Source organism: Leucoraja erinacea, chromosome 7, assembly GCF_028641065.1.
Source record: "Leucoraja erinacea ecotype New England chromosome 7, Leri_hhj_1, whole genome shotgun sequence".
NCBI classification, from domain to species: Eukaryota; Metazoa; Chordata; class Chondrichthyes; order Rajiformes; family Rajidae; genus Leucoraja; species Leucoraja erinaceus.
In genome coordinates, this window is record NC_073383.1 from 47,129,622 (window position 1) to 47,142,242 (window position 12,621).

At 39.7% G+C, this 12,621-nt stretch overlaps 1 protein-coding gene across 3 annotated transcripts in view; it reads left to right on the forward strand.

Moving 5' to 3' along the window:
- Positions 1 to 4,916, forward strand: part of traf3ip1 (TNF receptor-associated factor 3 interacting protein 1) — an 84,868-nt gene extending 79,952 nt beyond the window's left edge. For all 3 annotated transcript variants that reach the window (XM_055638480.1, XM_055638478.1, XM_055638479.1), the window contains 2 exons: positions 88 to 311; positions 2,057 to 4,916. In XM_055638480.1, the coding sequence (XP_055494455.1) occupies positions 88 to 311; positions 2,057 to 2,222 (390 nt within the window). In that variant the 3' untranslated portion in view covers positions 2,223 to 4,916. The remainder of the gene's footprint in view (positions 1 to 87; positions 312 to 2,056) is intronic.
- The last annotated feature ends 7,705 nt before the right edge of the window (positions 4,917 to 12,621 follow it).

Here is a 12,621-nt window from a genome sequence, read left to right on the forward strand (position 1 = left end):
TCATTTTAATCTTACATTTTCAAACTTCTGTATTTACAGAAACCAACTTCTGAATTTGTTTAACATTGCCACAAAATGATTTTACAGGAGAAAACCATCATCTCTGAAACAGCAAGAAAAAAGGAAAAGGAGCTAGTGACCAAGGAAATAGAAAAACTACGCATGTCCATCCAGACCCTGTGTCGCAGTGCCTTGCCCCTGGGGAAGATAATGGACTACATACAGGAAGATATGGATTCCATGCAAAATGAGTTATCGATGTGGCGCAAGGAAAACAAAAAGCATGCAGAATCTCTCCTAAGAGAACAAAGGTTAGGAACTGCAGAAACCATGAGTAGATGTGTGCAAATAAATGTAATGTCATTTTATTTTGGGTAAAGCAACAGAAGTGTCTGTTTTCTTGTTTAAAAAAAAAAATCCTCACCCATTCTCTTTTCATTCCCTTTTTACTTAACAGGATAATTTGGTTTAACACATTGTGAGCTAATAAATAAACAGGAACTTGTGTCTAAGAGTAGTTCTGACAGGGAGTGATTCACCCCTGAAATCCATAATGGATAGACTCGGTTTGTACTCGCTAGAATTTAGAAGATTTAGGGGGGATCTTATAGAAACGTACAAAATTCTTAAGGGGTTGGACAGGCTAGATGCAGGAAGATTGTTCCCGATGTTGGGGAAGTCCAGAACAAGGGGTCATAGTTTAAGGATAAGGGGGAAATCTTTTAGGACCGAGATGAGGAAAACTTTTTTCACACAGAGAGTGGTGAATCTCTAGAATTCTCTGCCGCAGAAGGTAGTTGAGGCCAGTTCATTGGCTATATTTAAGAGGGAGTTAGATGTGGTCCTTGTGGCTAAAGGGATCAGGGGGTATGGAGAGAAGGCAGGAACAGGATACTGAGTTGGATGATCAGCCATGATCATATTGAATGGCGGTGCAGGCTCGAAGGGCCGAATGGCCTACTCCTGCACCTATTTTCTATGTTTCTATAATAATTCTTGAATTTTAATATGGTATTTGGTTATTTATTATTAAAGGTATGCACATTTTGTCAGAAGCGATTCTCTAGTTTTGGTTAAAGTTTAAATAAAAACAGTAGGTCAGGCAGGAAGTAACCAACAGCAGAGTGCCTTCCTACTCCATTTCATCCTCTCCTATTTCTCTGCTTTCCTACTACATTTTATCCTCCATGATCGAGGCCCTCCACTGCCTCCCACCACCGGCCTGCTTACCGACCCTCGGTCTGACTCCCTCCTCTGATCCACAGGGCGAGTGGAGGCCGGGCTCATCGGAAATCTCTCTGGGCTGGTTCTCAATACCGTGGCAGGGAGCCAGGCCTGTTGTCGGGCATGGCCGTAGCCGCAGACTGTCAGGAAGCCCTGACGGGTGCGTTGGGACACTCACCCAATCAATGTGGCACCCTTCCATCACTGCGGCATTGCCCTATCCTGCCTTGTGCTAACTCTCTTGAGCCTTGTCTGCACTATTTTCACATGGTTAATCTCACAAAATGTGGCTGTCATGGCTTTTCAATCAAGTTTTCTTCCTTTTCATCACACCAGCTAATGTCACTCTTTCCAAAACAAATAACTTGCTAACTTTTGTATCCTATCCTTTCATAGAGGGTGTTAGATCTGGGATTCTATGCTCTCTGTAACCTCAAGACAGCAAGAAAGAATATTCTTCAGCATCATTTCCTTACAGTGCACACTGCAATGAACACTGGAAACACGCTAATGTGATCCACACATAATTCACATTAGAAAAAAACATAGTACTTGAAATTAAGCGAGACGAACATTGCAGTGGCTGGGAAGTTGATGCACAAAAAGTTGTTCACTGTGGGGTATCTTGTTTAGAACAGTGGACTATGTATCTGGAACTCAGTGGGCCTGCAAGGGTAAAGCACGGTCTGACAATTCTAAACGCTGCTTTGATTGAAGCATACTAATTAACCTTTTTCACCCTTTTGCACCAACTTAGTTATACAAGGTTATCTTTGCCAATTTGTATGTTGATAATAACCACAAATCTCAGCTTTTTCTTTTATACTTCCAGCGTTACTGACACTGCTGTGGAACCATTAAAGACTGAACTTGCTGAACTGGAGCAGCTGATCAAGGACCAGCAGGATAAGAACTGTGCTGTCAAGGCAAATATACTGAAAAATGAAGATAAGATCCAGAAGATGATTTCAAGTATTAACTTCACTTCAAGAACGTGAGGAAGAAGGACTCTTGATTATTCGGCACAAAGTCATTAATATGGTTCGGCTAATAATGTGAAAGAATGATGGCTAGAAGGAATCTTATAGCAGAGCAGATTAAGTGGGTGCAAAACATTTATTTGCATTCCAGTCTCTCAGTCATTTGCATTCCACTAGAGAGCTTTATTATATTGCACATTCTAAAGAAAACAAATGAGTACATTAAATAAAAGAATTGTTTATAAATTGCTTGCAGCTCTGAAAGCAGGACGTACTGTTTTCTATTTTTTGTTGTTTGCTTCCTTAGGGCAGATGTTCACAAGGACAATTTTAGCAAAACACTATGACTATGAATGCGGAACAAATTGGTTAGATTTGATGAGGGGAACATTGCCCACTTCATATTTGACTGATTGTTACTCGTGATTCTACATATGTAACTTGTAACAAGCTACAAGGTGGTTTGCAACAATACAGGAACTAGATAAATGACTTCAACGCCAAGGCATACAAACAAAGCAATCTTCTAGTCAGTGTTCATGGCGCTCAACCCCACATAGGCTCACTTTTATCACCAGAGACTGACAGGTCAGGCCACCTGGAAGTATTATTTTTCTTCACATGCCGATATGAAAATAATATACAATTTTTAAATTTTCTTTTTAAAATCCATTTGGTGTATTGAAGGTAGTAATTTGATCTAGCTGCTTAGATTCATCAGCACACTGCTAGAAGAACTCAGCAGGCCAGGCAGCCTGTGTAGAATTCCTTCAGAATTCCCCAAAAAACATCTGTTCATTTACCTCCCCAGATGCTACTTGACCTGCTGAAGTTGTCCAGCAGTTTTTTTTACTAAAGATTCAAACATCTGAAGTCTTTTGTGTCTAATGCTTAAATTAATTTACTAATATGACTTTAAAATGTCTGATCACAACTTTAAACCCCTACTCGCATATATTATCTCAGCCACTAAATGAAAGTGGCCATAGGACTAAAATTCTTTACAAAATAAACAACTATTTGCATCTATTGCTTACAAGGCAGAGGCAAATGCTGTTAGCTTGACCTTGCGACATAGATCAGTAAAGCATATCAGCAGGGCAGCCTGGTTAATTCAGGGATGCTGATTGAAGATAGTTCTATTACACTGGCATTACATGGCCTCATTAAATGGTGAAACTCTGAATTGCCTGAAATTAACTTCCCAAAAAATGTAATGAAATATGAAGTACTCCAAGGGAGCCATAATATGTCTTCAATATTCCTTGCAAGCAGGAGACACAATGTATTCTCAGCTACCACTTCAACTTTAAAGATAGCTAACCAAGGGAATACCCATTTGCTGTGCTTTGGAGAAGAAAGATTTTAATGAAACAAAAAACAAATATTAAAATTATATATTTTTGACGTGCAAATACATGCATTTTATTTTTATTTTGAAGAAAACCAAACTACGAATGTTGCTTCACTAGTCTTTCATGTTATAGCCACTGTCTGCTGCTTGCTAGGATGGTGCACACTAAACATTTATTCATTCTTTCTAACAAAGAGAAATTGTCTCTTTCTAGTACATCAATTAAATACAGTTCCCCGGACCATCTTTTAAATTTATCACTGGCATACTTGTTTTTATTGGTGTCATGAAAATTATCAGCCAATGCCTGATAAACTTTGGAAATATAACAATTTCTATATTATAACTTTTTTTAAATCACAAGGTTAACTATTACTTTAACAGATATAATATTATCCATTCAATATCCTTCTATACAATTTTGAAGGCTTTGAAAGCCTTTTAAAATATATATTATTGATTTGAAAGAGCTAATGCACTCTTTGGAGCCAGTTGACATTCTGACAGTGCTTCTGACAGTCTAATGTTCATTGTTAGATAAACATACTGGAAGGTGGCAATTGTGCAGCATGTATTTTGACCAATGTTTATCTTTGGGGTAAAATTGCCAGTTAAAATGAGCTGTATGATACATCCCCAAGAAAATACATTCTTGTTTAATATTAATTGGTAACATCTCACTGAATGCTTCTGTGCTCTGAAGTACATTAAAACAATACGACATTTCTGCAACTACTCAACTATGTAGTGGTTAAAGCTTCTTTAAATATGTTTCCTTTGAATGATCAAATCACCGATGACTAGCCTTACTGGCTTAAGATGCTTCACGTTAAATTGGAGAAGCATCCTGAGTGAACTCCAGGTTTGAGCTAAATTTAGATGATGTTAACTTGGCCATAGAGTTTGCCTCTGTTCTGGCCAGGGAAGAAGAAAACCAGCTGCAATTCCAGGCACTGATTGCTTTTTAGTGACTCCTGCTGGAAGCTGAGACTGCTTCGGGTTGGCTAAGGAAATGTTACTGTGAACTCTTTGTTTAGATGCAAGACTGAAAAGTGACAATGAAGAGTGAAAGGAAAGGTCATTTAATACGTTTAAACCAGAGCTTGACATAAGGTTTGAAATTTTGTTTCAACTGTTTAAGTCAGCGATGAGAAAGATTGGAAGAAACTATTGCTTTTTTTTCTAGTGTTCTGAATGCTTTATGCATATAGTGTGTGTTTTTATTTTTACTTTCTCATTCTCGCCCTTGATTGTTAAGCAGCACTTTTGGGATAAATTTACAATTTCATATTTTGTTTACGTCATGGAACTACACCATGGATCTTGTTTTGAAGAATAAAGCATGTCTTTTTAAATTATTCCTCAAGCACAGTGAACAGTTGGATAATCTTGCACATCTCTGCACTGCTACGTTCTACTTATTTCCAACTGGCCATTAAGTATAACCCATTGCCACAACACTTTTTCTTTGCAAATTCACATTTAAACTACAAGTATGTCTTCAAGGATGAATTAATGATAGTGGTGATCTAATTATTACCTCAAGACTTGTATTCGTTTTATAACTGGTTTCGGAAACATTGAAGAAGAATTGATGACAATCTCAAGCTGATACCGTTAACTCCGCAGCAACAGCAAAGGACACTGCAAATTTAAACAAGTAGTGAAGGCTAGAGGTTTTGCGGTGAATTTTCTGAAGAGTGCAGAAGATCATTAGCTTGTAGTAATGTGAGCTGGGATAATTCATTTACATAATTTTGATGAAATAAAATTCTTTATACAGCTTCATGTGTTTGATCCATTGTTAATTGTTTTGCTTGTATATTTTTGTAAATTTTGGTCACTGTAACATAGTTAAATTAATTTTCTAGTGGAGTGAAATAAAATGTGCAGCTTTTTTGACTGTTCTTCTTGTACTAACAGTTAAGCTTTGTTGTGAAGGTTCAGCAAAGGTACATGATTCAGTATTTGGCTATATTTTGTTGACACAATCCTTGTTCTCCAGCCCCATAAAGATTGGAAATGCTATTCTGGTTCTTATGTATTCAGAAATATGATTAGATATTAAATGAAAATGGGATGTCTGACATGCTGTCATTTTATATATAGCATATTGTGGATAGATCATTTCATGATAGATTAACTAGACAACCAAAATATTTTGAGGAGATTTTGCATTCCACATCTATAAGAACTTTCTTCATAGTGCTTTGGCACGCTGCCTGAATATGCTTCAAAATTTCTCTTCTGTTTTTGACATTCACTGGATGAGAAGCAGTTCCTGCAGGAAGCCCATCACCTTTGCTGCACTGTCTGCAGCTAAATCATAATGTTCCTGCCAAACGTCTGCCAGTGGTATCCACAAAAAAAACAAAGTTATGCTCTTGGGAGTATGCTCCCAACCAACTATGCCAGATTAACTTGGTGAGTTCTGCATTTGGAAGGTGGGGATGATAAATAATTGCTTCTACTGAATGTCATGCCTTCACTTTCAAAATATTACCCTGAAGTCACTGTCAAATTGTAATGACAGCAGTATTTCATAGGGTTTTTTTCCACACAATGGTTGGAATCAGGAGCGCACTGCCTGAGGGATGGTGGAGCCAGAGACTTTCTCACAATATTTATGAAGTATCCAGACAAGGACTTCAATTGCCAAGGCATAAAAGGTTGAAAATTAAACTAATTGAAATTAGCATAGATAGAATAGACATATAAGGCCAAAACACCAATTTTGGTGCTTTCGGATTATGATTATTTTTCTATTAAAATGAGTTGTGCATTAAAATGCTACGATTACAAATAATAGTAATTATGGGACATACCTGTTATTGTGAGAGGAAAACTAGCAAAGTCTCAATACATACAGTATTACTTGAGTACAAAAAGTAAGCAAATCAATGACAACACGTTTATTTGGTGTCACTAAGAATAGATGGATAATTCAGGAACTTGCAGCTCATTCTTTTGGCTGAGGTCTGTTTTTTCCAAAGAGAAAATTCTGACGGTGCCAATGATTTTATTTTAAAAAAGTTGATATGCTTTAGCAGTGCCATGATATTATCCTCGGAACTTAGATACAATATACTGACATTGATTCTGAAACTGGAATTAGATTAATTAGTGGATTTACTCAGCAGGACACAGGTTTTACAGTACAAATGCAGTGGGTAAGACTTGGCATAATATTCCTGGAGAGAGGAGGTATGTTTAAAAAGAAAGCCAGGGTAGCAGTACTGATTAAGAAAGATATAATGGTGCTGGAAGGGAGATAAGGAAATACACCATTTGGTTGGAGCAGAACAAAAAGAACACTATTTGGAAGTATTCTATAGTCTGCCCAAAGGAAGATATCGAGGAGGAATTCTATTGGGAAATGAAGAACATGCAAGAAGGACTTTGATTATACCAATAGTGACATAATATTAAAGAAGAAGGCAGAGATGATGAGGATTCTCAGGATGTGGGCATCAACATTAGGACGAGCATTTATTGCCCTTCCTTAATTGCATTTGAGAAGACTGTGGAGAGCCACATTCTCAAACCACTGCTAGTTCCTGTGGTGAAGATACTCCCAAAATACAATTGGGTCCGGATCACAGCTTTTAGTGAAAATGAAGAAATGGCAATATATTTCCAAGTGAGCATGTTGGGTGGCGTATAGAACAACCTGCAGATAGTGGTGTACCCATGTTCCTGCTGGCATTGTGGTAGAGGTTGAGGGGTTGGAAGGCATTGAATGAATAGTCCAAGCAGGCATCTCTAGTATATTTTGTAGATGGTTCACATTGTAGCCACTGAGTAGTGTTGGTGAAGGGGATGACTTTGGTGCTAATTTAGCAGGTTGCTTGAGTAATGGAACTACACTCATTAGGTATATAGAGTATTCTGTCATTGTGCTGAGTTATGTCTTTGTATATTGTGCCATTGATGGGAGAATGATGCAGAGGCAAATGTGGTCAAATGCTAGGGCAAGGGGATCTCTATCCATGTTCTGTCTGGTGTGAAGAAGTAAACAAATAGAACTGCAGGACCAAGTGGGGACCCAGGTGAGGAATCCATTCACAAATCAATGTTCATTGAAGAAAGAGAAGGAAGTCCTAGAGTGGCAAGCTTCATCTTGGAAGCAAATATGGTGGAGATGAAATTGAGAGTAAGCGATGGTGGCCTTGCAAAAGGCAGGGTGGGAGAAGGTGTAGTTCAGGAGTATGTGGGAGGAAGTGGGTTTGAAGTAAACATCAGGCTCCTGGTTCTTATTTAGTACTTAAGGACAATGACCTTTCATTGCCTCAGAAAAAGACACAGAGTGCTGGAGTAATTCAGCGGGCCTGGCAGCATCTCTGGAGAATGTGGATAGGAGGCATTTTGGGTCAGGACCCTTCTTCAGGCATTATTCACATTGTTCAATCAATCAGGGCTTTCAAAAGAAAGTGTTGAGGCGTTTGAGAGAAAGAAGGTTCTGTTGCAGTGGAAGTTAGTAATGGTTTTTCCTATTGATTATCAGAGAATGATTTTGCAATTTAAATTTTTTAAGCTTTTTTAAACAAGGATTGTACAAAAGAAATAGGAATAAAAATGTTTTACAAATGGTCATATTTTGTTGAAGAAGGAACAGGAACCGCTGGTCGGGCTTCTTTCATGTTATCTGCTTGGCAGTGAGCTATTGATAACAATTCAAATGCACACACGGAGTGCAGTATGTAGGTGTAAGAAAGAACTGCAGATGCTGGTTTAAATCGATTTGCGAGCCAAGGTCGCGTAAGTGGGCCAGGCCCTTAAGACTAGTGAGAAAACTGGGGAAGGGGAAGGGGATGGAGAGGATAAGGGGGAAATCCTTTAAAACCGAGATGAGAAGAACTTTTTTCACACAGAGAGTGGTGAATCTCTGGAACTCTCTGCCGCAGAGGGTAGTCGAGGCCAGTTCATTGGCTATATTTAAGAGGGAGTTAGATGTGGCCCTTGTGGCTAAGGGGATCAGAGGGTATGGAGAGAAGGCAGGTACGGGATACTGAGTTGGATGATCAGCCATGATCACATTGAATGGCGGTGCAGGCTCGAAGAGCCGAATGGCCTACTCCTGCACCTAATTTCTATGTTTCTATGAGAGAGAAAGCAAGGGCTACTGAAGTTAGAGAAGTCAATGTTCATACCGCTGGAGAAGATGCTGGAGTAGCGGCACATTTGGATAGCAGTAGCAGGATCGGTCCGAGTCAGCTTGAGTTTATGAAGGGGAAATCAGGTTTGACTAATCTTCTGGATTTTTTAAGGATGTAACCAGGATAATGGACAAGAGAGAGCCAGTGGATGTAGTGTACCTGAACTTTCAGAAAGCATTTGATAAGGTCCCACATAGGAAATTAGTGGGCAAAATTAGAGCGTATGGTACTGACATAGATAGAAAATTGGCTGGCAGACAGGAAACAAAGGGTAGGAATTAACGGGTCCCTTTCAGAATGGCAGGCAGTGACTAGTGGGGTACTGCAAGGGTCCACAGCTATTTACAATATAAATGGTTTGGATGAAGGGATTAAAAGTAACATTAGCAAATTTGCAGATGACACAAAGCTGGGTGGCAGTGTGAACTGTGACGAGGATGCTGTGAGGATGCAGGGTGACTTGGACCGGTTGGGTGAGTGGGCAGATGCAGTTTAATGTGGATAAATGTGAGATTATCCACTTTGGTGTCAAAAACGGGAAGGCAGATTATTATCTAAATGTTGTCAAGTTGGGAAAAGGGGAAGTACAACGGGATCTGGGGGTCCTTGTTCATCAGTCACTGAATGTAAGCATGCAGGTACAGCAGGTAGTGAAGAAAGCGAATGGCATGTTGACTTTCATAACAAGAGGAGTATTGGAGCAAAGAGGTCCTTCTCCAGTTGTACAGGGCCCTGGTGAGACCACTCCTGGAGTATTGTGTGCAGTTTTGCTCTCCAAATTTGAGGAAGGACATTCTTGCTATTGAGGGAGTGAAGCATAGGTTCACAAGGTTAATTCCTGAGTTTGCGGAACTGCCATATGTTGATAGATTGGAGCGGCTGGGTTTGTATACTCTGGAATTTAGAAGGATATTATTGAAACAAGTTTATTAAGGGTTTGGACACGCTAGAGGCAGGAAACATGTTACCAATGTTGGGGGAGTCCAGAACCAGGGGCCATAGTCTAAGAATAAGTGGTAAGCCATTTAGAACGGAGATGAGGAAAAATGTTTTCACACAGAGAGTTGTGAGTGTGTGGAATTCTCTGCCTCAGAGGGCGGTGGAGGCTGGTTCTCTGGATGCTTTCAAGAGAGTGTTAGATAGAGCTCTTAGGGATAGCGGAGTTAGGGGATATGGGGAGAAGGCAGTAATGGGGTACTGATTGTGGATGATCAGCCGATGTAGAGAAGTTGACACTTGGAACAGCGGATACAGTAGATGAGGTTGGAGGAGGTGCAAGTGAGCCTCTGCCTCACCTGGAAAGACTTACGTCCAGTATGTAGGGATGACATTATTCAACATTTGATCTGGTTTCATTTTAAAAGGAAAGCTTTCAATGTAATGCCAAGCAGCTGGTCTAACAATATTAGTTCTACTTATGTTTTATTTATACAAACACACTAACATATTTTTAACTAGGTTATTGCAGGAAAACGTTTTTCTCAGTTGCACTCTCAGCCAGCAGCCTGCAGAAGGCGCTGTTTCCTTTCTGCTGGAGGAAATCAATCTTCATCCTAAAAAATATGGAGCAATGCATTGTACACAGCTCACAATTCATTTATAATTGCATTGGTTGCAGGAACTTAAACTTAGACAAACAGACTTAATTAATTAGATAATATCTTCGATTCTAGCCTGGTTTCAATTGCCAGGATTTGATGAGGTTCTTTATAAAGGAAAACTTGCATTTTTATTTTTACTTTCATAGCTTTAGGTCATCCCAAAATGCTTTTTAGCCAGTGACACATAGCATTTTTGATTGAAAGAAACAATGGGCAATTTGTGTTATGAAAGTTCCCACAAATACAAAGCGATAATGACCATATAATTTGTTTTTAATGTGTTTTTAAAAAATATAAATATTGGCCAGGAAACCAGGGTTAATTCTCCCACTTGTCTTTGAAATTGTACATTCCACTTCTACAGAGGAGCAGGCTCCATTCAGTACGGCCTCCATTTTTCAACTCAAGAATATAGTGTGGTTTGAAGTTAAAAGCTTCAGGTATAGATATTTAGTTTATTTTTGTCATGTATTCCAAGATACAGTGAAGAACTTTATGTACAATCTAGTCAAATACTACTATGTTTTTTTTAGTTTAGTTTAGAGATACAGCGTGGAAACAGGCCTTTCGGCCCACCAGGTCCATGCCCTCCAGCGATCCCTGCATAGTAACACGATCTAACACACACTAGGGACAATTTCTACATCCACCAATTAACCTACAAACCTGTACATCTTCGGAGTGTGGGAGGAAACCGAAGATCTGAGAGAAAACCCACGCAGGTCACGGGGAGAACGTACAAGCTCCATACAGACAGCACCTGTAATCGGGATCGAACCCGGGCCTCTGGTGCTGCATTCGTTGTAAGGCAGCAACTCTAACACTGCGCTACCGTATGTGTACAATCAATGAATACACAAGGTAGTGTAAAGAAAAATGCCAGAATGCAGCAGAAAGTGTTACACCATTTAGTGCTACAGTTTACAGATAAAATACAGATTTTAAAAAAGGGCAAAAACCACAATGAGACATGTTGGGAGATCGGGTCAACACACTTAGCTTATGAGAAGATTGTTCAGTAGTCTGATGACAGCAAGGAAGAAACCATTCCTCAATCTGCTGATATATGCTTCCAAGTTTTTATATCTTCTGCTGATGGGAGACGAGTGAAAAGAGAATGAAAATGGTCCTTGATTATAATGACTGCTTTCCCGAGTTAGCATGAAATGTAGATGGAGTCAATGGTGGGGAGTCTGGTCTGTGATGTGAAACTTTTTATATTGGCTACTCGATTGATATCAGAGCACCTAATATTGAAAACAAATACTAAAACCCCTGGTGCATAAGGCCACATGATGTCAATAGAAAATGCAACTACAGGCTCAATTGAGTTTTTATTCAGAAAGAAAACCAACCAAAAAAAAGAAATCCTGCATACTGGCTTTAAACAATGGTTCACTAGTTTTCTGCATTATAGATTCCATAAATATAAATTTCAGAAAGACACAAAATGCTGAAGTAACTCAGCAGGTCAGTCAGCGTCCCTGGAGAACATGGATAGATGACGTTTCGGGCCATGACCCATCTTTAGACATTGATTTGAATATAAATGTAATTTGCACCCCTCAGATGCATATACAAAGAATGCAAAGTAAAAACAAATCATGTAGACAGGGAAGATTAAGTTAGATGCCCTCCACCTCCTTTTCAGGCTACCAATGTCGTTAATGACAGTAATATAATTTATCATTTAGCACTCTATAATTTATGTCTAACAGTAGTATTTCTGCACATGTCCAAGTGTATATATATATCTTATATATTACTAAAACTTTGTTCTTGACCGGTTTTGGCTATCTGTGCTGCAGTTTCCGAGAGTACGCCACCACCTACGGCCGTCATTTTTGGCCACCTCGCTCCGAGCCCCCCTCCGCCGCATGTGTGCCGAGGATTTTTCCTGTCGATGAAAATTGACAGAGATATTAATGTTTTTACAACATTCCCCATTCTCTCTGCTGCCCCCGCTGGAGGGAGAGGGAGGGAATATAAAACCAGGAAGTGGTGTGCCTCAATCAGTCTCTGCAAGTGATGTGCCTCAATCAGTCTCTGCAAGTGGTGTGCCTCAATCAGAGCTTTGAATGACACTGACAAATGTCTACAGCACTGTGAGTACCCTTAATTTGGTTTGAAAATGAAAATATGGTTAGAGGTAAAAAAAAAGCACTGCCTGCAAATGGTTGTTTGGGTTTGGGTTGAAGTAAAAAGGCACTCTCTCTCTCCCCCCCCCCCCCCCCCCCCCTCCTCCCCCCCCCCCCCCTTCCCCCCCCCCCCCCCCCCCTCCTCCCCCCCCCCCCCTCCCCCCTCTC